The sequence below is a fragment of the Bombina bombina genome, chromosome 12 (genome assembly GCF_027579735.1).
Source record: "Bombina bombina isolate aBomBom1 chromosome 12, aBomBom1.pri, whole genome shotgun sequence".
Taxonomy (NCBI): Eukaryota; Metazoa; Chordata; class Amphibia; order Anura; family Bombinatoridae; genus Bombina; species Bombina bombina.
The window spans coordinates 48,568,764-48,594,460 of record NC_069510.1 but is presented as its reverse complement, the minus strand read 5'-3'; the positions used below and the strand labels follow the sequence as shown (position 1 = coordinate 48,594,460).

At 39.7% G+C, this 25,697-nt stretch overlaps 1 protein-coding gene across 1 annotated transcript; it reads right to left on the bottom strand.

Annotated features, from left to right (window-relative positions):
- Positions 1 to 4,307: 4,307 nt before the first annotated feature.
- On the bottom strand, positions 4,308 to 20,335 carry ZMYND19 (zinc finger MYND-type containing 19). The gene is made up of 6 exons (XM_053695992.1): positions 20,083 to 20,335; positions 10,096 to 10,155; positions 9,171 to 9,277; positions 8,529 to 8,669; positions 7,256 to 7,436; positions 4,308 to 6,827 (listed from the first exon to the last, which is right to left on the bottom strand). The coding sequence occupies exons 1-6, from the start codon at positions 20,131 to 20,133 to the stop codon at positions 6,684 to 6,686; spliced, it is 684 nt and encodes a 227-aa protein (XP_053551967.1). The 5' UTR covers positions 20,134 to 20,335; the 3' UTR covers positions 4,308 to 6,683.
- Between the last annotated feature and the right edge of the window lie 5,362 nt (positions 20,336 to 25,697).

The following is a 25,697-nucleotide window of genomic DNA, read 5'->3' as shown; positions in this document are numbered from 1 at the left end:
ACCAAGTTTCAGTTATACTGATAACATCATAGTCCTCTTCTGCAACTAAGAGCGTCAGCTCCCCCATTTTACCTGTCATGCTTCTTGCATTTGTTGTCATACATTTAATTTTCATGTGCTTTTTGCTACTACTTGGTGTACTTTCCTCTATACTTTCTAATGTGACATTTCTTAAGTCATCCTTTCCTTGAGATATTAAGGGAGTGACATATTCAGAGACTGATCTCTCGGTTCTATTTTGTTCTAATTGACCCTCCCCCCCTTTGCCTAGTTTAAAAGGTTCTCTAAACGTGCTACCATCCTTTCCCCCAACACACCTGCACCCATGTCATTCAGGTGCAATCCATCCTTACTGTACAAATTGTACCCTAGTGAAAAATCAGCCCAGTGTTCTAAAAAGTTAGCCATTGCTTTAATAAAAAAAAAGCTGCCAGAGATGGGATGTAACCTTCCAGGAGATTGTGGGCATTGGCATAAGGACCAGGTTTGGAATATTAGTAAAATGGAGCAGAACAAACTATTGCTAGGATGCTGGAACACTAGATGGTATATCATCCTACAATATCCATAGCTATAGTGACAGTGAGACATGGTGCCTCCAATCCTAGAAAAAAAACTTATCCCATTTCCATATTAAACCTGTAGGGTATTTAGTTTTTAACGTATACATAAAGTTTTGTTTTTTGTTTCGTATTCTATATTTGTTACCACCACTAGGTGGCACCATAGCCACATCAATGATTTTGAATTTAAAACTAGCTATGTTACTGAAGTGAACAACATCACGTCTTTCAATTGTAGAATCGTTCTTGAAATTCTTATCAAAAATGTGTTCACCTATAGTCATTATACCAACATATTGCACATGGCAAAAATGTAATTCTAGCAAATACAATTTATGCTTACATGATAAATGTCTTCCATAGTAATGAGAGTCTGCGAGACGTAACTCCTGGGAATTTAAATCCTGGCCAGTAGGAGGGGACAGATTCCCTAAACTCCAAGGAAAGTCAGTCTGACATATTGCCAAGCAAGTAGTAGTAGAAAGGTAAGAAAGGAGGGTGGGTTTCTCATGAAAGAAACTAAATTTATCAGGTAAGCATAAATTGTTTTCTTAAGTTGGTGAGAGTCCACAAGCCATTACTTATGGGAACAAATACCAAAGCGGTGGAGTACACAAGTAATAACAAAGGGAGGGATTTAAAAAAACATCCTTTTTTCCACTGATAAAATAAATCCAAAACCCCTGAGAAGGAACAGCAATTTCTCTATTGATGTTATCAGAAGAGATCACTTAATAAAAAGTATTTTTTTTCCCTAAAACCACCTTATCCAGGTGAAACAGGATAAGAAGACTCACAAGAAAGAGCGGACGATTCAGAAACTCTTCTGGCAGAAGATATTGCTAAAAGAAAGACCTTGCCAGACAGATGCTGAATATTCAAACTATGTATAGGCTCATAACAGAGAGACCTGCAAAACACATTAAAACATTTTTTCCTCTTTGGAATCTTAATTTGGTTTTATCACTGGTCTTATCCGGATTAATGCTTGAGCAAAGCTCAAGATATCAGGAAGTTTAGCAATTTTATTGTGGTATACAGAAATCTGACTCAGACAAGCCGTATCTAAATCTTCTTGTAAGCTGAAGAATTCTAAAAGAATGCCAGCTGAAACCTAGTTTTTCACACCAGGAAAGAAAACTTTCCAAATTTTAAACACTTTTTTTTTTGTGTAACAGGCTTTCAGGCCTTCAATCTCCAAGCCTTCAAGTTGAGGGCCTTGAGATACAAGTTCGTGAATGTGACGTAATGAAAGACCACAGATGACAACTCGACATCTAAACCAGATCTGCAAACAAAGTTCTGTGTGGCCAAGCAGAGGCAATCAGATTTACTGATATGAGCCATCACTCTTGGTAACTAAACCACTGAAGGAAATTTCTAAGAAAGACAAAAAGGAGCAAGGAGCTGCTGCTAGAGCGTCTACAACCTTTACTTGAGGATCCCTGGATCTCGAAAAGTATCTGGGAAGCTTGTTTAAACGTGAAGCAATGAGGTCTATTTCTGTAAGAACCAACCACTATACAATCAGATTGTAAACAACCAGATAAAGAGACCTTTCCTCTAGATCACTGTTTTTCAAACCTGTCCTCAGGCCTCCCCAACAGTCCAGGTTTTCTGGATTACGTTGGATGAGAGCAGGTAAAATAACCACGTTTATTAATCAGCTGATTGGTTCACCTGTGCTCTAGTTCAGATAACCTCAAAACATGAACCGTTAGGGAGGCCTGAGGACAGGTTTGAAAACCAGTGCCCTAGATGAAGGGTTCACACCTGGGATACAAATTGCCAAAATGAAAGAAATGTTTTCTACCAAAGACTGAATTCAAGAGACATCCTTCATTGCTAGGCAACTGTGAGTTCCCTTTTGATGATTGACATAAGCCACAGTTGTCTTGCATATGTCATGATTTTTGACCAAATTGGCCAGACAAAAGATGCCCCCAGAACAATAGACTGGTGATTCCCCCCCCCCCCCCCACACCAGTATAGAGACTGCTTTGTTATGGGATCTAAGAGGATCTTTTGGAAAAGATGAGTAATCTTTGCACCACTGACATAACATGCAAAGTTGAAGAAGCCTCGTGTAAAACCTTCAAATGGAATAGCATCTGATGCAGCAATCAGGCCTAACACCTCCATACATAGAGCCACAGTAAGATTTGGAAAGTGACTAAAGCCTTGCACATGACTAACTTTAACCTCCTTTAATCTTTTAAGAAAATTCTCATTGATACTGAGTCTATGACTCAAAAAAAAAAAAAAAAAAAAAAAGACTCTGGTCTGGGAAGACAGGGGATTCTTTGGAACATTGATTCTCCAACTATGATTGCAAAGAAACACAATTGTTGGTATAAGATACTGCTCAAGGTAAACATGGAGCCTGAACCAAGATACTGTCCAGGTATGGAGTCAATGAAATACCTTGAACTCTGATTACAGACAAGTAGTTACCAGAACCTTGGTAAAAATTCTGGGAGCTGTAGCCAGACCAAATGGTAGAGCAACAAACGGAAAACCGTAGAAACTAGCAATGGTCCCTGTGGATAGGAATATGAAGTTATACATCCTTCAAATCTATTGTGGTATAATGCCCTGGTTGAAAAAAAGGAAGAATAGTCAGAATTGTTTCCATCTAGATAGCAGGAACCCTGAGAAACTGGTTTAGATTTTTTAAGTTCAAAATAGGTCTGTAAGTTCCCTCTTTTTTGGAGACTATAAAGAGGTTACAATAAAAACATTGTCTGCCTTCTGATATAAAAACTGGAACAATGGATCCAATGAGTTCCAGATCCTAAACAAAAAACAAGCCTTTATCTTTGCAGGGTCCTTTGGAACGTGAGAAGAAAACTTCCTCTGGGAAGCATTGCTTTGATGCCTATTTTGTATTCCTGGGAAATAACATTTAAATCCCAGGGCTCTTGAACATTCAAGGTCCTCTGAAGAAAAAAAAAAAAAAAAAAAAAAAATCAGACTGTTGAGCCTTGTTCTAGTTAGATTTCATAAAATAATTTTTCTGTTGAGTGACAAATTTTGTTTGCTTGATTAGCAAAGGAAACTAAAAACTAGCAGCCCTGTTCTTTCCTTTGGGCTTCTTGTCTCTTAAAGGGACAGTCAAGTAAAAAAAAAAAAAAACAACATGTTTCAAATAGGGCATGTCATTTTAAACAACTTTCCAACTTACTTTTATCACCAGTTTTGCTTTGCTCTCTTGGTATTTTTAGTTGAAAGCTAAACCTAGGAGATTCATATGCTAATTTCTTAGACCTTGAAGGCCTCCTAATCTAAATGCATTTTGATAGTTTTTCACCACTAGAGGGCATTAGTTCACGTGTTTCATATAGATAACATTGAGCTCATGCACGTGAATTTACTATGGAGACAGCTCTGATTGGCTAAACTGCAAGTCTGTCAAAAGAACTGAAATAAGGGGTCAGTCTGCTGAGGCTTAGATAACAGGTAATTACAGAGGTAAAACGTGTATAATTATAACTGTTGGTTATGCAGAACTGGGGAATTGGTAATTAAAGGATTATCTATCTTTTAAAACAACAATTCTGGTGCTGACTGTCCCTTTAAGGTCAAAAAGCTTCTTTACCTCCCATTACAGTAGAAATAATGGCATCTAAACTAGGACCAAACAAAATACTCATTACATCAAGGGGGAAAAAATCCCTAGCTGTAGCACATCATCCAGAAGTTTATTCAATATTTTCCTAGAAGTCATAGTAAGATTAAAGGAAAGCCTCTTCAAAATAATCTTTATTTAAAACAATGTTCAACAAGGGCAATATACTTAAATCTGAACCCAACTCAAACCTTTGTCTGGGGTTTGTAGGTGGTTAGACGGCTTTGACTCACCAAGAACGATACATCCCCCCCATCTATGGCTACTTAATTCTGAAAACCATTGCCTTTACATCAGCTGTTATACGCCTCATATTGCTCTTCAAATAGGTCCCCTGAGATTTCTTATATTGCCTATGCATTTTTCAATCAACCCCTTGCGCCAATAGGGTGTAGATACTATGTCACACAGTACTTTGCCCAGAGTATTGTGTTGATGTAGTACCTATATCCAACACTGTAGCACATGCTGCGGTCCCCACTATCAGGGGAGACTGCAACTGGGGGCAGAAGGCATCTGCATGCATATGGTAAAGGAGCAATATTAATAAAGGCCCTAAACTGCAGACTGTCTGCTAGTACCTAATATGGTGGTGACCAGTGTGTGTGTGTGGTGGGGGGGGGGGGGGGAGTGATCAGATGTGTTTGTGAGGGTAACCCCTATAACTAGAGTAAATATTATTACAAGCTATTTGATTAACTCCTACACTGTTGGGAATTTCAGAAGTGTGGTGCACAGCAGCAACTAGCAGCCTTCAAAATGCCAAAGAACCAATGGCAAAGCCATGCATATCTGTTATTTCTCAACAAATGGAATCCCAGAGAAGCTTTTGCAACCATTTGCCTTATAACTGCAGTAGTTGCAAATAATTTTAGTTAAAAACCCAACGTTTGCAAAAGTGTTATTCATACGTAAATAGTTTTCATACTTAAATAAAAAAATTTTTTAAAAAAAGCTCTATTCCTGTTTAAACACAGTGATAGCAAAATGCTAAATATTCTGATACTGTGGACTAATGTTTCTCTGAAATTCCAGGTAGCTAAGGGGTTAAATCAAGTTTCCCAAGGAAATAAAAATGAAAGGAAACTAACAAAGAAACATTAACTTAGCAGCCAAGGTTACTGTTGGGTACAACACAAATGGGGTTGCTGCCACCATGAATTTAAGTTTTTTTTCCCCCCTTTATGCTTTTTGGGGTTTAGATAGATTACATACATATCTACATGAATTAAATAGCACAATTTCATGTTTCCCTTCAATAGTAATATAGTTTTTACCCATTACTACATTCTTCTTCCCCTGTCACAGCGACATACCAATACAGCATAGTAAATACTAAACATGGTAGCCCTATAACAGGAACACACATTTTCTTTACTGTTTGAATTGGGATAACTAAAGGGCAATAGAACTTTTCCCTAGCAAACACAGCAGCAGAGGTGATAAAAACCAAACCTTCGTTTGCAGATACGATTTATTTTATTGGTCTTGGCTGGTATATCTTAAAAGCCTCACAAACCTAACTTGTCCAGATAGAAGTCTATATATTTATGTCCTACAGCTCACCCCACCACATGCTCTCAAAATTGAGTAGATCTTTGGGACTTACCTCTTGCTATGGTCCTCGTGAATGAAGATTTCTACATTAAAGTGCCATAAAACATGTCGAGATCTGTGCATATCCTAAAAGGGCTAATCAACTAAAAAAAGTTTACATTTAAAAAAAAAAAAAAAAAGTTTGCTGAAAAGCATTTTAAAATAATTTTCAAAAGTAAGCAAAAATTAGTTACATAGCCATGCTGTCTGGAGCGGTCTGATCCGCCCCCCCCTTATCAAACTTAAAAGAAAGGGTTAATGGCGAGGCACTGCAGTATAAATTTGCAGGTGAAGTAATTAAAGTACATATTATATTTTGTCTCTATCCCAACTTGTTTTATGTCCTTTTAAGTGCTGCTCTAATATTCTTAACAGTAATCCGGTTTCTTTAACGTGGGATGGACTCGTTCTGCAGACATAAAACTTAAAAAGGAGCGTTTAATGAGGTATAATCATTTACTTTTTTTTTCAATTTTACAATATTTCATGCATATTATTTCCAAATCCCATTTGACACTGCTCCTCAAGTTGCCTATTGCTCTGTGCCCATTCATAAGAAAGGCAATTAAAAGCATTTTGTACTTCACTAAAGACACAGGGCAAAAAAAACAAAAAAACAAACATCCAAAATAAAGTTAAAAAACCTGTACATTGACTTTACAAACATAAATTAGAAGCTCACAAGAGAGCTTTCACAGTAGTCCTTGTGATTGTAAATCTAACACTGGAAAAGAGATCCGTTCCTTTAAGTCACTGAAAGTCAAGTCCAACCTAGCTCTTTTTTTACTCCATCACAGGGTTATCCTCAGTGCTTCCGGGTACAAAATCCAGTCTCTGTGCAAAATAGTTTCTTAATCTCCTATGTAGAGAATTGTTAGAGTCTTATGACGCTCAAGTCACCGTTCAGGTTCAAGCTCACACTGCGAAATCCTTATCTTCTCGCAGCAGTGTTTTTTGTGAGCAGGCCAGTCTTTCTGTTGACATTGGGTACCACAGTATCTTGCTTGTTGGCATCGGCCACAAATATTAAACTCCCGTAACTAGTAGGAAACAAAAGGAAAAGAAAAAACATGACTACTTTGAATAGATACTTTCATATGCTTTGAAGTTATCAGTGGATAAGGATGAAAGTATTAGAAATGTGGTAACAAAATTAAACAGGTGCAGTATATTACCGATCCCCCTATTACATGCAACAGGTGTTTGTTAGGGGGAACTGTGTATATGGAGGGGGGGGGGGGGGGGGAGTAAAGTTATAGAACATGTCAACTGTTCTCAGAAGGATATTTCTATATTGCCTAAAATATGTATTTTAAAACACATCTTATCTTACTAGTAGGTAAGGAGTGGAATAGTGAATTACCGAATGTGGTATATAAGACTATTGAGCAGTGATTATCAACTTTACCAAGCAATATCAAGATAATAAAATTTTAATTCATGAAGCAAAATTTTTTTTGCAACATACCTGTTTTTCCATCATTGTGCATGGAGGGTAGTGACATTCATAATAAGTGCACGAATTATCTTCCTCTCGAACAACTTCTCCATTAGCATTGTAACAGCGAGTAACATTCAGCAAAGGAAACAAGTCCTCTATAGGATCAGTGGGAAGCTGTTGTATGGCTAACCAATAGAGGGACTGCTCCCTGAAATAACACATGCAAGCAATTAAATATCAGCACAATGAATGTATTTAGATGCTAATGCACACCTAGTACTCCTTGTGCCATAATCCATAAACCCCTCTACTACTGCAGGGGTTGACAAATCAGTTTAAGGTGCCAGTCATACTTTTAGGAACCAGACAGTGGTATTGGTTTATAGATATATGGATAATAACCCCCAAAAGCTAAGAGTCAGGGGTAAAATTTCAGGAGCCAGTGGCACACAGGCTCCTGGGTTTGTCGAGCCCTGCATTTTTGTATGAAACCATTTATCCGTCACAGTTTAAGGGCCATTATAGTCTGAAAACTACATTTTCTAATCCATGAAAGCATAATCGACCATAAACTACTATAATCTGTTGTGTATTGAACACCAGCAAAGCAGTTAAACAGTAGAAGCATCAGTTGGAACTCACTGAGCACTGTTGGTTCAGAGGGGAAAACGCAGCCGATCCAATCAGCAGCGATAATTCCACATCTGAGTCGCGCAAGTAGCACTGCGGATTGGAATAGCTGCATTTTCTGCACTGGACCAGCAGTTCTGAGTGCAAAGCTGTATTTCTAACTTACGGGGGTAAACACACAGAACATGTAATTTTAAAGGAACATAAAAAACAATTTTTTTCTTTCATGATTCAGATAGATCATACACTTTTAAACAACTTTCCAATTTACTTCTGTTATCAAATTCTTCATTTTCTTTGTGTTATCATTTGTTGAAAAGCAGTAAAATAAGCTTATGAGTGTGCACGTGTCGGCAGCACTATAGGGCAGCAGTTTTGCAACAATGTTATACATTAGCAGTCAAGCTTCAGGAATGTGCACACTACCTCTACCTAGGTATCCCTTGAACAAAGAATAACAAAAACAAAGCAAATTGGATAACGGAAGTAAATTGGAAACTTTGAAAATTGTATTGAATTTGTCCCTTTAAGATTATCAACCCTAGACTACTAAAGGATTAGAGCATTTCACGTGTGTGGTTATGATAACCCTTTAATTTCAAGAATATAGTGGACACAAAGGCTACTACACATTTGAAAACAAACTATTAATAAGTGCAACATAAATTACCTTTGTTTACTAGTTATCTCTTCTATCTTTGGTCTCCAACCCCAAGGAACCACTTGTAAGTTGTCTAGTCTGTTATCAACAGTTATACCATTTAAGTGAATAACCTGAAATCCAGGTGCAATTCCTCCTTTGTGCCGCTGCCTAAAAAGGAAGTTGATAGATTAGGGAAATCAGGAACATTAATAAGCAGCAATAAAGATAATAAATGTTTTTCACATAAGAATAAAATATATTTCGCAGTCTGCCAGCACAACTGGGCAACTAATGTACCTTTAAAAGGAAAGTCTATTTAAAATTAAACTTTCATGATTCAGATAGAACATGCAATTTTAAGCAACTAATTTACTCCTCTTCGTTCTCTTGGTATCTATTTAAAAAAGCTGGAATTTAAAGCTTAGGAGCTGGCCCGTTTTTGGTTCAGCACCTGGGTAGCGCTTGCCGGTTGGTGTCTAAATATAGCCATCCAATCAGCAAGCGCTACCCAAATACTGAACCAAAAATGGGCCGGTTTCTAAGCTTTTTTTAAATAAAGAAAAATCAATAGTAGTAAATTAGAAAGTTGCATGCTCTGACTCATGAAAGAGTAATGTTTACTAGACTATTCCATTAATATTGTCAACACTTATTCTTTGTAATACATACCACAGCAACTCATGGAGAAGACGGCCTGACCCTCTTCCTTTGTACTTATCGAATGCAAAAGCAAATATCTGTGCGCCATTTCCATCTGCATCTACTTCCATGCGTGCCTGTGAAAAACAGAACAGATGTGACCTTCTATGCCATATGAAGGGCTTAGTAAAGTTTGCTCATCAACGCTGATGAACAAGCCCTATGTGCAAATTAACTATGGTGTTAAAAGAATACTGAATTACAAAAAGACTACAAATCCTGCAGAGAGAGACGTGTCAGAATCAGAACACAATGCCTGTGAGTTTAATTCATATACATAATCACCTGGCAAAGTGTGGTATATTTGACATGCAATTTGAACTGCATTGCATGATTTTGAATAGTGAGAACCCATATTTTAAGTGGATTTGCCGATACGTTTGATTCTGAAAAAAGGACAATATCTATCCATTACATACACTAGAATTATCATTTCCCCAGATGTGAAAGGTGCAATTCTCTTCATCCTCCCTGGTCCCATAGCAACTTTCTAGATGGGTGTGTCACTGATCAACTGCTGTGTTGAATTTATAGGCTTGTAAGTATAAACTTACAACTATTTCAGGATATTAAAACCAAATATTGTAGTTAAAATTATAGTAATCTGAAATATGATATGGAGTGCATCAAATAGCAAGATAGCTCAGTCTTAAAGAAATAAGAAACCCCAAGAAATTATTTTGTGATTCAGACAGGATACAATTTAAAAAAAAAAAAAAAAAAAAAAAAAAAAAAAAAAAAAACACACAAAAAACAGCTTTTCAAGACACCAAGAGAACGAAGAAAATTTGATAATAGAAGTAAAATAGAAGTAAATTAGAAAGTTGCTTATTATTGAATGCTCTGAATCATTCGAGAAAAGGATTGGGTTTCATATCCAATAATTAAGTCTTACCTCAAAAGAATAGCTGTCTACCAACGGGATATCTTGTTCATCTATTAGTGTATATTTGATCTGCAAAAAAAAACAAAAAAACCCATTAGCTACAGAAATAGGCATCACCATTTCATCATTACCAAAAGTTTATAACATTGGATTCTTGATCATGAAAGGCAAATATTTAGTTTAATTTTATTCCCCTAAAATCAGTCTGTTGCCTACAATAAAATATTAAAAAGGACATTAAGACAAAATCAAAACACATCAGTGCATTTCAATATTTAAAGTGAAGGTCCATTTTGATGAGTTAGTGCCTGGTTTTTAATAAACCTATTACAAACAAGAGCATTTTAATTAATCAAAATTGACATTTAACTGTTTTCTTCAAAAACTTAACTTTTAATCCCGAATGCCGCTGTAGCACTTCCTCCGCCTGTAGCAAGCCATCTTCGGGGGTCTAAAATGATGAATCTGGCTTCCTCCAATCACAGAGTTGCATCAGGTTAAGATTTTCCCCGGGGGGGAGCTGTGATTGGAGGAAGACTGATTCGTCATTTCTGACGTCTGCAGAGGCTTCCGACGGCCGGGGAATCGCTGGAGCGGCATTCAGGATTAAAAGGTAAGTTTTTGAAGAAAACAGTGTAATGTCAATTTTGATGAATTAAACTTAACTTAAGAAATTTAATTTAACATATTTCTCCAGTGAATCACAAACATTTTAACATACATTTATTATATTAGAGGTTTATAACAGTCATTGTACAATGCCATAATACATTAAAGGGACACTGTTGAGTAAAAAATTGCATGCCCTAAATCAGGACTCGACAAACCCAGGAGCCTGGGAAGCCACTGGCTCCTAGAATTTTATCCACGGCGCCTAAGTTTTTGGGCTATTCTATCTATGTACAAATCCCACTGTCTAGCTGCCAAATATTCTTATTGGCTCCTAATTTGTAAACAGATTTGTCAAGCAATTTCCTAAATAGAGCATCTTTTATCATTTTTATTATCCACTGTGGAATTTCGTTTAACCTCAGCAAAGGAGTTAAAGGAATAGTAAAGTCCAACTTTAAATGGATTGGATAAACATGGCCTTTTAACCCTTTCATGACATAGGCAATTGTTCAAGTTCTGAACGTAAACAAAACCTTGAATTTCAGCTATATGTCTTTTCAACCATAATTTACCCCTTTCACATTAAGTGCACCCACACTAATTATATATTGTTTTTTAGAGGACAGATAGGGCTTTCTTTTGGCATAAAAGATTTATTTCTCAACTATAATTTTATATAAAAAAAAATCAAAGTAAGTGTGAGAAATTAAGAAATTTGAAGCTTTCCAAAGGATTTTATTGTGAATATCATCATCCTGATACATGTTACTGCAATAAAACACCCATACTTGTGTTAAGCGATGTCCCATGAGTATAACGATACCCCCCATGTACAGGTTTTTTGAGTTTTCTGGAATTTACAAGGCCCAACATACGGCCTACCCATTTACATAGAAATCTGGCACATTCATTTTCTGGGCTTAAGTTGCCTTTCATACATTATAGCAGCCCAGGAATGAAAATAACCCCATCATGGCATACCATTTACAAAAGTAGACACCCTAGGGTATTCCAAAAGGGCCATGTCACGTCTTTTTGTGAAGCCCCTTAGTCAACACCTGGCCAAATGTAGTGGTCATTTTTGTTGCATGCGTTTTTTTTTACACAAACACTGCACTTTGGCTGTTTCTGTCATCAAGCTTTTAGGTTTTACTGCTATAAAACACACATATTTGTGTTTGTCAATGTCCTACGAGTACAACAGTACCCCCCATGTACAGGTTTCACGGGGTTTACAGGAGTTACTGGGCCAAATATGGGGTCTGCCCATTTCAGTCTTTATGCATGGAAATTTGGCACCTTAATTTTCTGTGCCTATGTCCTCTTTGAGACATTATAGCAGCCCAGGAATGACAATTACCCCATCATGGCATACCATTTTCAAAAGAAGACACCCCAGGGTATTCCAAAAGGGCCATGTCACATCTTTTTGTGAAGCCCCTTAGGCATAACATCTGGCCAAATGTAGTGCTCATTTATTTTTAATGCGTTTTTTGCCCAAACACTGCATTTTGGCTGTTTCTGTCATCAAGCTTTTATGTTTTACTGCTATAAAACACACATAAGTGTTTTTCAATGTCCTTCAAGTACAACAGTACCCCCCATGTAAAGGTTTTATGGGGTTTACAGAAGTTACAGGGCCAAATATGGGGTCTGCCCATTTACATGAAAATTTGGCACATTCACCTTCTGGGCCTATGTCCTCTTTGAGACATAGCAGCCCAGGAATGAAAATTACCCCATCATGGCATACCATTTTTAAAAGAAGACACCCTAGGGTATTCCAAAAGGCCCATGTCACATATTTTTGTGAAGCCCCTTAGTCACAACACCTGGCCAAATGTAATGGTCCTTTTTGTTGCATGCATTTTTTGCACAAATACTGCACGTTGGCTGTCTCTGTCATCAACCTTTTATGTTTTGCTGCTATAAAACACACATATTAGCGTTTGTCAAGGTCCTACGAGTAAAACAGTACCCCCCATGTACAGGTTTTATGGGGTTTACAGAAGCTACAGGGCCAAATATGGGGTCTGCCCATTTCAGTTTTTATGCATGGAAATTTGGCACCTTAATTTTCTGTGCCTATGTCCTCTTTGAGACATTATAGCAGCCCAGGAATGAAAATTACCCCATCATGGCATACCATTTTCAAAAGAAGACACACCAGGGTATTCCAAAAGGGCCATGACATCTTTTTGTGAAGCCCCTTAGGCATAACATCTGGCCAAATGTAGTGCTCATTTATTTTTAATGCGTTTTTTGCCCAAACACTGCATTTTGGCTGTTTCTGTCATCAAGCTTTTATGTTTTACTGCTATAAAACACACAAGTGTTTTTCAATGTCCTACAAGTACAACAGTACCCCCCATGTAAAGGTTTTATGGGGTTTACAGAAGTTACAGGGCCAAATATGGGGTCTGCCCATTTACATGAAAATTTGGCACATTCACCTTCTGGGCCTATGTCCTCTTTGAGACATTATAGCAGCCCAGGAATGAAAATTACCCCATCATGGCATACCATTTTTAAAAGACACCCTAGGGTATTCCAAAAGGCCCATGTCACATATTTTTGTGAAGCCCCTTAGTCACAACACCTGGCCAAATGTAATGGTCCTTTTTGTTGCATGCATTTTTTGCACAAATACTGCACGTTGGCTGTCTCTGTCATCAACCTTTTATGTTTTGCTGCTATAAAACACACATATTAGTGTTTGTCAAGGTCCTACGAGTAAAACAGTACCCCCCATGTACAGGTTTTATGGGGTTTACAGATGTTACAGGGCCAAATATGGGATCTGCCCATTTACATGGAAAATTGGCACATTCATTTTATGGGCCTTTGTCCTCTTTGAGATATTATAGCAGCCCAGGAATGAAAATTACCCTATCATGGCATACCATTTATAAAAGTAGACAACCCAGGGTATTGAAAAAGGACTATGTTTAGTCTTTGTTTGTAGCCACTTAGTCACAACATCTGGCCAAAGGTAACGTTCATATTTCAGTTTTAGTTTATCACAAAAACACTGCCTTTTTGCTGTTTATATCATCCTTGTATATTTTACTGCTATAATACACCCATCTTTGTGTTCAGCGATGTCCAATGAGTAAAACAATACCCCCTATGTACAGGTTTTATGTGGTTTCAGGAAGTTACAACGCCCAATATAGGGTCTGCCAATTTGCATGGAAATTGGGCACATTGATTTTATGGACCTTTGTTACAGTATGGCAGCGCAGGAATGAAAATTACCCCACCATGGCATACCATTTGCAAAAGTAGACAACCAAGGGTATTGAAAAAGGACTATGTTTAGTCTTTTTTTTGTAGCCACTTAGTCATAAAACCTGGTCAAATTTAGTGGTCATATTTTTTTTATTTGCTTTTTCACACAGACTTTGCCTTTTTTCTATTTAGATCAACATCATTATATTTTTTACTGCTATAATACACCCATATCTGTGTTCAGTGATCTCCCATAAGTGCAACAATACCCCCTATGCACAGGTTTTATGTGGTTTTATGAAGTTACAGGGCCCAATATAGGGTCTGCATAGAAATTTGGCAATTGATTTTCTGGACCTATGTTGCCTTTGAGACAGTATGGCAGCCCAGGAATGAAAATTACCCCCCTCATGACATACCATTTGCAAAAGTGGATAACTCAGGATATTCTAAAAGGAGTATTTTAGTTGTTTTGTATAACTTATAATGGCCTTAGAGTGGATGGGCTTAACATATAAAGGGACAGGACAAGGTCAGGGGATTTATGAAGTTAGGAATACAGAATAATAAAATAAATTAGGAACACATACAGATTGCTTTCAAATTAAAAGTTTAACTCTGTGTGATATATTCGAAAGCAATCAGTGATACAGAGGCCAGGTTGAGAGGGGCAGTCAGGGCAATGGTAACTAGAATCCCTCCTCCCTCCTTTTTTATAGCAGACTCTGCATCTTTTCTGGGGTGTTAATTTGCAGGCAGTGGGGGGGATCCTAGTGGGAAAATGCCTGCCACAGAGTCGCTCGACATTTTCAGATTGAACAGTGGGAGGATTAGGGGTCTGGTTAAACAAAATATCAGATGTTACATTTAACACAAATTCCAAAAAAGTATAAGTTTTCCCTGTGCCTGTTTTTTTGTACAGCACATATGCATTATATACTGCGATCTGCATAATATAAAAGGCTACTTTTTTGTACCAAGTTCTAGTTTTTCTTTGAATTAGATATGGCTGCAGGCACCGGTCAGCTAAATCTACCCCCCCACCCCCATGTTTTTGTTGTACTCCACAATGCACTTTGGCTTTAGGATCTGTGCAGATCTTCCCTTCACAGACACTGGCACTGTAGCTTCATCGTGCATTGTGGAGAGCATGTACACATCTTTTTTATCAGTGTACCGAAGGGCCAGTAGCTCATTGTGGCGTAAAGCTGACGTTGTGCCCCTACTTTTTTTTCCATATGTCAGCTTCTGGGGGAAACCTTTGCGATTTTTTCTTGTTGTGCCACAGGCCACGGTTTCAAAATAAGATAAAAATTTTAATAGCTCTGTGCTGGTGTAAAAATTATCGAGCCACAAATGGTACCCTTTATTTAGCAGGGGTAGTAGGAGATCCCACACATTACAAATCTGGGCAGCCAGGTGGATCCAAGTGGCTATCCTTTCCCTGGTAGATGCGAAATGCCCAGGTATACCCAGTACTGCATTCACAGAGCTTATAAAATTTTACCCCATAGCGGGACCTCTTGGATGGTATATATTGCTTGAAAAGCAATCTCCCCTTAAATTTCATGAGGGACTCATCAATGCAAATGTCCTGCTCAGGTATGTAAACTTCTTTAAATTTTTGTGACAGGTGGCTTATCAGGGGCCTTAGTTTATATAACCTGTCATGCAGGGGGTCATTTTTGGGGGGGCACTTGGTATTATCATTAAAATGGAGAAACCGCAGCAATTGTTCATATCTGTCCCTCTTCATAACCCCTGGAAAAAGAGGGGTAGCCAGGATGGGGTTCTGGCTCCAGTATGAACGAATGCTGGGTTTCTTCACAATCCCCATTATAAATGTCAGGGCCCAAAACTTTTTAATCTCTGGTATGTCAGTGGGGTGCCAGCTATTTTTTCTGACATACAGAGATTGGGGATTTTTGGACAGTAACTGGCTGGCATATAAATTTGTTTGAGCAGCTATATGCTCAAACATGGTATCTGTCAGAATCAGGGACATATAGTTTATTGGCTCACATACTGGAACATCACTTGTGATGCCAGGAGTCTCAGTAAATTCTGGCATTTCTGGGGCAGTGAAATTTGGGGGTATCCAATTTTGGTCATTTGTGCGACGCCTCCTTTTAGGTGGCGGGCAGGGAGCACCAGCATCAGATGCATCACTCAGGGGCTCTATATCTGATGCCGTAAGGGTTGCGCTGTCAGACAGAGCAGAGAGGGTTTCACTCCCTGAATCTGCGGCAAGAATGGCATAAGCCTCTTCTGCTGAATAGCGTGCCATAAGGGATTTTTTTCAGTACAAATTACCACTTCACCACCACCAATTCCCACTTCACCTTCCCCAAAATCCCACTAAACCACCCCAATTACCACCTCCCAATTACCATCCACCTATTCCCACCCACCATATTCCCTCAGATTTTTTTTTTTTTTAAATGAGTATATATATATTTTTTTTATTTTTTTTATAAACTAAAAAAAAAAAAAAGGAACTGGGAAGGGTAGTGATTGGGAACAGCAGGGAAGGGGTTAATAATAACTAAAGATCCCCACAAATAAACTTTTGGGCACTGATCAAAGCCCTGACAGGCTGATCACTGTAGCAGCTCAGTGATCAGCAGCAGTGTTTGTAGTGCTAGAGAGCATCCCCTCTCTAGCACTACAAACACTAAACTGTCTTCCTCTCTCAGATCGCACTTAGAGCAGAGAGGAAGCGGATACACTTGTAACAGCCAATGATTCCACTCATTGGCTGCTACAGTGTTACAGGGGACAATCGATACACCCCCTCCATGCTGATTGGATCCTGGGGGAGTGCCAGAGGTGCTAGGCACATCCCCCAACCGTATCCACAACAAACAAAATATTGGAGGGGGCACAGGAGCTGAAAACCGTTATGCCGTTCTATTCCGTCATAACGGCTCTAAAGCCCAGTGTAATTATGACGGAATGGAACGGCATAACGGCGTTAAAAGGTTAAAACAACTTCCCTATTTACTTTTCTTCTATTATAAAATTTGTTTAGTATTTCCAAGTTCTGTTAGTAACCATATGTGAGCTCAGGAGCGTGCATGTGTATGGCTATCTGACAGCAGTGTTTTCAAAAAATTTTATAACAATGTGCACATTCCTAAGTTCTTATCAGGATACCAAGAGAACAAAGCAAATTTGATTATAGAAGTAAAGTGGAAAAATGTTTAAAACGACATGCTCTCTGAATCATGAGCGTTTCATTCTGATTTTGCTGTCCTTTTAAATAACATCCCGCTGGGGAGCCACAGAGAACTGCTGGTCCCAGCAAACAGCAGGTCAACCAATTTGGCAGGGATGTAAAACTTCCATTTTTAGCTGCAGAAGTTCCAGGATGAGTAGTGGAAATAAATAAAAAAATTATTTAAATTAAACATAAATGAAAGCATGTAATTTAAACTTGCAAAGCTGCCGCTTCAGACACGCATGCCAGAACTCATGTCCTTGCTTTTCAACAAGTTGCCAACGGAACAAAGAAAATTTAAAAGTAAATTAGAAAGTCACACTCTATTTGGGTTTCATGTCTTTAAGAAGATAAGAACTTCCAAACAATAACCCTTATACTAACATAACGGCCATGGCTAGCCTTGTCGGCAGAATTATGCCTAGATTATCTCCAAATAGTGAGTGGAGCTCGGCTATTAAACAACTGCAAACAAGATGATAATTTGATTTAAAAAGCTTTAGACTTGGCTGAAGGTGTTCACTGTCTTTAAAGGGCCATTAAAGCCTAATTTCAAGCTCTAATTTGTTAGCGCAATTGAAATTAGCAACCTGTTAGTCCCAATTGAAATGGCCACTGACCAAATCAGCAGCGCCAGTCACATGACCCATATGTGTAACTAATGCTGCTAATGGAGTGTCAGTTTCTGCTCAGTACCAGCAGTACTCTGTAGCTCCCTTACAACTGCATTTAACCACAGCATTGCAGGGTTGCTAGTTTTCTAAATGCATGCTCTTAAAAAAATAAAAAAAAAATATTGCATGTAATTTTTCAACTATAATGGCTTTTTAAAGCAGGGGTAGTCAAATCTGTTTACAAATCTAAGAACCAATTAGAATATTTAGAAGTCAGACAGTTGTATTTGTATAAAGAGCCAGGGGGTAAAAGCCTAAGAGCCAATGTCTCTGTGACATCTGGGTTTGTCAAGCCCTGCTTTAAAAGTACAGTAAAAGCAAGCTAAATAACAAAAGCACACTTTTTTTTATAAAAATATATGCATAATTAAACAGTTAATGATGAATACCATCTTGCATTTAATAGACCTTAGATTCTCTAGACCAGGGTACTTTATTTCTAAAGTAATACATAAGAAAGCAATTTTTGTCAAAGTGGCTAAAATGTGTGTGTACAGTATTACTGATTTTAGTCAAAATTAAGTGTGTTATAAAAGTTAACACACCACACACTCATACAACCTGTGACTTTGTAAATATGGTGTTGCAATCCAGGAAAGGGTCACAACCTGTTAAAAGCAGTGTTTCTCAACCGCGGCCCTCAAGTACCCCCAACAGTTCTGGTTTTCATTATAGCTGAACTAGAGCACAGGTGAAATAATCAGCTGATGGATGAGAGCAGGTTAGTAACCATGGTTACTGATTAGATGATTACGTCACCTGTGCACTAGTTCAGATATAATAAACCAGGCCTGTTGGGGTACTTTAGGACCACAGTTGAGAAACACTGCTTTAAAGAACCCTGCTGTAGACCATGAACAAGAAATATGGACTTTACCTATTAACGGACTACTACCCCAGCACAAACAGTGGAAAAAGTAAGCATGTGAGACAGTGAGCACCTAAAAGTTAAAGATTGGAAAGCAAGAGTGTACAGCAAGACTCTATAAAACACCTACATAATATATAGTCCTATCATCTCGCTTTCTCATTCACTCTCACTGTTCTTAGGAGATAGTCCACTAATAGAAAAAAAAATACTTATTTCTTGTAATGGTTCAGGGTGCATTAAATGCAAAATGGTATATTCCCCATACAGTGTTTAAAGGACAAATACAGTATATTTGCATACTCAACAAATGCGTGATAAGAATGCAAAAGCAAAGTCTGAACTTCAAATTAGTAGATTTCTTTTCCTGAAAACTGTCAGTTATGTATTTTTCCACTCCTATATGATGGGACAGCCATCAGCCAATCACAAAGGCATATACATATATTCTGTGATGTCTTGCACATGCTCAGTAGGAGCTGGTGACTCAAAAAGTGTAAATATAAAAAGACTGCATATTTTGTTAATGAAAGTAAATGGAAAAGATTTTAGAATTTAAAATTGCTGCTCTAATCTGAATCATTTAAAGGGACAATGAACCCAATTTTTTTCCTTTTGTGATTCAGAAAGAGCATGCAATTTTAGAAAGCTTTCTAATTTACTCCTATTATCACATTTTCGTCATTCTCTTTGTATCTTTATTTGAAAAGCAAGAAAGTAAGTTTAGATGCCGGACCATTTTTGGTGAACAACCTGGGTTGTCCTTGCTGATTGGTGGATAAATTCACCCACCAACAAACAAGTGGCATCCAGTGTTCGGAAACCAAAATTTGGCTGGCTCCTTAGCCTTCTTTTTCAACTAAAAGATAGCAAGAGAAAGACAAAACAATCATAATAGTAGAGTAAATTAGAAAGTTGCTGCTCTGAATCATTTAAGTTTAATTCTTACTTGAGTGTGCCTCAATTCCTATTGTTTGTCAATGTTTTCTCTGGCCCCTTACAAGTTTTTCTATCAGTCTTATTTAGATTTATTGCACCCTGCAGAATATGTTGGAGCTATAAATAAAGCACAATTATCTACATATACAATGAATGCACAGTTGTTAGTGTCCAGCAAAACAAAGCTGATAATAACATTACTATGGGTTGGAATAAAAAAAAAAAGTGCCAGACATGGGAGTGAAGTAGGAAGCGCAGTGATACAGTCAATATAAAGTGAAGCGTTGTCTAGTTATAATGTGACAGCCCTGTGCCAGGCCGCGGTGTGCAGCACACGTGGGAGCCCTGACAGCACCTTAGGCCGAGGAGGCCGGGCTATACGTAGTTGACAGGACACGCCATGAGGTAAATACCGTCTCTCTCACCCCTCATACATGGAGAACAGGACTCACCTTGCCGGCCACTCGGCCCAACCGTACAATGCCCAACTTGAAGTCAGTCATGTTGAGGAGGGAGGGTGCTGTCACGACACGCTCCCCCCCTCCGCTCCCTTCTTCTGCCTCAGCCACAAGATCGCCGGACGAGGCGCCTGAAGCTCGTGCGGGCAGCTGTAAGCGAGATTTAGACCGCCACGCGCTGCCGTTACTGTGTGACCACGCGAACTACAAAGGGGCCGGGCTAGCGCGTGGCCCCGCTGTGTGTGTATAGGTGTCTCACACTCTAGCCGGGGAGACCACGAAACAACCAATCAGAGTAGGGAGCTACGGCAAGCGACCGGCACGCGTTAACCAATAGGCAAGAGGGATTGGGGAGGAGTACGCTGGTGTTTTCGGGCGGGGCAAGAGGTGGCAGGGTTGGTTGGTGCGTGACGTCATTTTCGCGGGAAGCTCGGGACCTGGGCGCTGGGATAAAACAGGTGCCGGGTGGGCGGAGCTGTGATCTGCTGGTGTCCGCTTTGGTTGACTCAGGTTTAAGTGGGCGGTAGCTCTAGGGGTGAAGTCAAAGGATCAGGGATGGTTTAGTCTGGGCGGTACCGTACTGAGCAAGCTAGGAGCAGGGCATGATGAGACAATGACACAGTTTGGACAGTGCCAGGTACTAGCAACAGGGCATGATGAGAAAATGACACAGTTTGGACCGTGCCAGGTAACTATCAACAGGGCATGATGAGACAATGACACAGTTTGGGCAATGCCAGGTACTAGAAACAGGGCATGATGTAGGGTTGCCACCTGTCCCTTAAAATACAGGACACTTATAAGTTACACATGCTGCAGGGTGTGCAGGGAGGAACATGAATAGAGCTAGCCAGAAACACAATACATGTTCCTCTCTGCACACCCTGCAGCATGTGTAACTCATAAGTGTCCAGAAAAACATGGCTGGGGTGGCAACACTAGCATGATGAGACAATGACACAGTTTGGGCAATGCCAGGTACTAGCAAAAGGGCATGATAAGACAATGACACAGTTTGGGCAGTGCCAGGTACTAGCAAAAGGGCATGATAAGACAATGACACAGTTTGGGCAATGCCAGGTACTAGCAAAAGGGCATGATAAGACAATGACACAGTTTGGGCAATGCCAGGTACTAGCAAAAGGGCATGATAAGACAATGACACAGTTTGGGCAGTGCCAGGTACTAGCAAAAGGGCATGATAAGACAATGACACAGTTTGGGCAGTGCCAGGTACTAGCAAAAGGGCATTCATTTTTACTGGAGGGTGAAAGCACAGAACTCTTTCTTTAGTGCAATGATCCAGTATAGAGAACTAGACAGCTACTCTCATAACTATTACAAATAAACAATTGTCTTTACGTTGTTATAAAACTGTTGAGTTGACCTAGGTAAGAATTTACAAGGCTGTTCTTTTTCTTAAACCTATTGATTTGGATGATTGCAGTCCCACTGGTATTAAAGTTACAGTGTGTTGCAAAAAAAAAAAAAGGCTTTTTTCTTAAAGGGATAGTCTACACTAAACTACTTGTTTACAAAGATAGATAATCCCTTTATTACCAATTCCCTAGTTTTGCAAAACCAACAGTTGTATCTAAGCCTCTGCAGACTGTCCCCTTATCTCAATTCTTTTTACAGTCTTGCTTTTTAGCGAATCCGTGTTGACTCATAAATAACTCCACAGGAGAAAGCACAATGTTGTCTGTGTAAATGCATTGAGAAAAGAGGCGGCCTTCAAGGGCTCAGAAATTAGCACATGAGCCTACCTATGTTTGGTTTTCAACAAAGAATGCTAAGGGAACAAAGCAAATTTAATGCTAAAAGTACATTGTAATGTTGTTAAAAATTACATGCCCTATCTGAATCATGAGAGATTAATTTTGACGTGATTGTCCCTTTAATGTGTTTCCAATGACTTGTTAGACCAGCTGCAGCGCTTCAGACAGATATAACGGAAATGATCCCTTTAGGCTTATTTTGGTGCATGAAGAATGTATTTCTCCTAATTAAAAACACAACCCGAAAATGGACTGGGTTTGTAAGGAGAGCAGAGATCCTTATCTATAAATTAAAAAAATAAAAAGGTAAATAAGCTATTTGTACACAATTTAATGCAGTGCAACAGTTAAGTGATTGTAAATTGAAAAGTATTTGAAAGAGTTATTAAAGGTCCATAATAAACAATCATATTTTACATATTTAAATCCTTTTTGTGGTTCTAACTACATTCACGTTTGTTTGTTTTTAAAAAAACAAATCTTTTTTTATATTAAAAAAACACTCTAAAATAGGAAAAATAGACCCTTGACAAACTGTTCCAAAAACGGGCAATTTTTTTTCTTCTCCTGTCCCCTTGTCCAATCAGCATTGGCTTTCTGATCAGACATTGGAGCTTGCACGGGAGCACGCTGAAAGTGAATGTCAGTGAACGCCGGCTGACACACTAGCAGATGAAATTGTTGCACTTAGCAATGTTCACACAATCTCTGCTAGTGTGTCAGGATGCTTCCAAGGTTGCCATAGCAACCATTGCTGATCGGCTCCCTCGTGAACGAGTGCAGAGGGGCCATATCGGTTTTTGATTGGCATTGGCAGCAAATCTTCTTTGCATAAGCCAGAAGCGCTAAGGAAATGCTGGATTGTGCAGGCTCCGACTTACATGTCGGTCGTGCGACTCACAGGCCTAATTGGAAGCTGAATCAACACTTTTCATGGGCAGTGGAATCAATATAAACTTTTAAGAAAAATATATGTAAGAACGATGTCCAAACTATGAAGTAACCGTTCCTTTGAAGAAGAAGGGTTAGGACACAATGAAGGAACCACAATCCTGATTGATGTTGTGATCTGAAACTACCTTAGGAAGAAAACCTAACCCAGTACGAAGAACAGCCTTATCAGCATGAAATACTAGGTAAGGGGGCTCACATTGCAAGGCCGCTAATTCAGATACCTTGCGTGCCGAGGCTATAGCCAATAGGAAAAGAACCTTCCAAGACAGTAACCTGATGTCGATTGCATGCTTGGCTCGAATGGAGTCTTCTGCAGAACCTTAAGAACAAGATTTAAACTCCAAGGAGGAGCGCCAGATCTAAACACAGGCCTGATTCTAGTCAGAGCCCGAACGAAAGACTGGACATCTGGAAGCTCAGTGAGCCTCTTGTGAAGTAAAACAGATAGGGCCGAAATCTGTCCCTTAAGGGAACTAACAGAAAGGCCCTTCTCCAGACCATCCTGGAGAAAAGAAAGAATCCTGGAGACCCTGACCTTATGCCAGGGAAATCCACGTTCCTCACACCAGAATAAGTAGGTCCTCCACACCTTATGATAGATGTGACGAGTAACCGGCTTACACGCTTGAATGAGTGTATCAATCACCCTCTCAGAAAACTCTCTTGGTGAGGACTAATCATTAAATCTCCACGCAGTCAGCCTCAGAGTATCTAGATTTTGATGAACAAAAGGACCTTGCTCCAGCAGGTCCCTGCGACAAGGTAACCTCCATGAAGGAGATGAGGACATCCCCACCAGATCCACAAACCACATCCTTCGTGGCCACGATGGAGCAATTAGAATCACTGATGCTTGCTCCTGCTTTTTGCGGGCCACTACACAAGGTAGAAGTGGTAACAGCGGAAAAATAAAAATCAGATTGAACCTCCAGGGCACTGCTAATGCATCTATTAGCTCCACCTGAGGATCCCTGGACCGCGACTCATATCTGGGTAGCTTGGAATTTAGCCTGGATGCCATGAGATCTATCTCCGGCGTCCCCCATCTGTTGCAGATCTCCACAAACACCTCGGGATGGAGAGACCATTTTCCTGGATGAAAGGATTGTCTGCTGAGGAAATTTGCTTCCCAGTTGTCCACAGCCGGAATGTGGATCACTGACAGTGAGCAGTTGTGGGCATCCGCCCATTCCAGAATCCAAGATACTTCCCTCATTGCTAGGGAACTCCTCGTTCCCCCCCTGATGGTTGATGTAAGCCACCAAGGTAATGTTGTCTGATTGGAATCTGATAAACTGGGACGAACCCAGAAGAGGCCACGACTTCAGAGCATTGAAGATCGCTCTAAGTTCCAAAATGTTGATCAGGAGAAGGGATTCCTCTCGAGTCCACAGGCCCTGTGTCTTTCTGGCACCCTAAACAACTCCCCCATCCTGTGAGACTTCCGTCCGTAGTCACAATCTCCCAGGATGTTCTCAAGAAGGATGTCCCTTGGGACAGGTGATCTGGACAGAGCCACCAAGAGAGCGATTCTCTTGACCGGTTGACCAGAGAAATCTGTTAAGACAGATCTGAATGATCGCCGTTCCACTGTCTCAGCATGCACAGTTGAAGTGGTCTGAGGTGGAATCTGGCAAAAAGAATGATGTCCATGCAGGACACCATGAGACCAACTTCCTCCATACACCGAGCCACAGAGGGCCTCAAGGAGGTCTGGAGGGCAAGACAAGCGGAAGTTAGCTTGCAATATCTCTGGTATGCAAGAAATATCCTCATGGATATGGAGTTTATTATAGTACCCAGGAATTCTACCCAGGAATTCCACCCTGGTATTGGGAATAATATTTCCTATGTTTATCTTCCATCCATGAGATTGAAAAAGAAGAATAAGAGCTTTCGAATGGTCTGCTGCCAGACGACAGGATCGTGCTTGAACCAAAATATTGTCCAAGTATGGTGCTACTGCTAAACCGCTGGTTATGGGCATTGCAAGCAGTGCCCCTACAACCTTCGTTAACACTCTTGGAGCAGTAGCTAGACCAAACGGAAGTGCAACAAACTGGAAGTGATGGTATAGGAACTCAAACCATAGGAACTGGAAGTGTTCCCTGTGTATGGGAATGTGAAGGTAAGCATCCTTCAGGTCTATCGTGGTCATGAACTGTTCTTCCTGTACTAAGGGAAGGATGGATCTTATTGTCTCCATCTTGAACGAGGGGACAGATAGGAATTTGTTTAAGCACTTTAGGTCCAGAATCGGGCGGAAAGTTCCCTCCTTCTTTGGGACCACAAAAAGGTTTGAGTAGTATCTCAGACCTCTTTCTTCAAGAGGTAACGGTACAATGACTCCCAGGGAGGAGGGCTCCCTCACGCATCCCAGAAAGGCTTCTCTCTTTTCTGGCCTTGAAGACAGGTTTGACGAAGAATCTGCCCCTGGATGCATGAGACTTGAAACCTATCCTTTATCCCTGAGCGATGACTGGGCTGCTGACGTTGGAATTTATCCAAACGAAAATTAGGATCCTGTCCTTTAGGTTTGTTTTTCTTATCCTGTGGTAAAAAGGCACCCTTGCCTCCAGTAACCGTGGATATGATTGAGTCCAGGCCTGGACCAAAATAATTTTTTCACTTAAATGGGAGGGAAAGAAGTCTAGATTTCGAAGTCATGTCGGCCGACCATGACTTCATCCAAAGTGCCCTACAGGCCAGAACAGAAAAACCTGAAGCCTTGGCATTCAGGCGAATAATCTGCATATTTTCATCGCAAATAAAAGAATTAGCCACTCTCAAAGCCTTAATTCTATTCTGGATCACGTTGAGGGGGACCCACCACCTCTAGCAACCGCTGCCGGTTGAAACAAATATCCTGCATGTTGA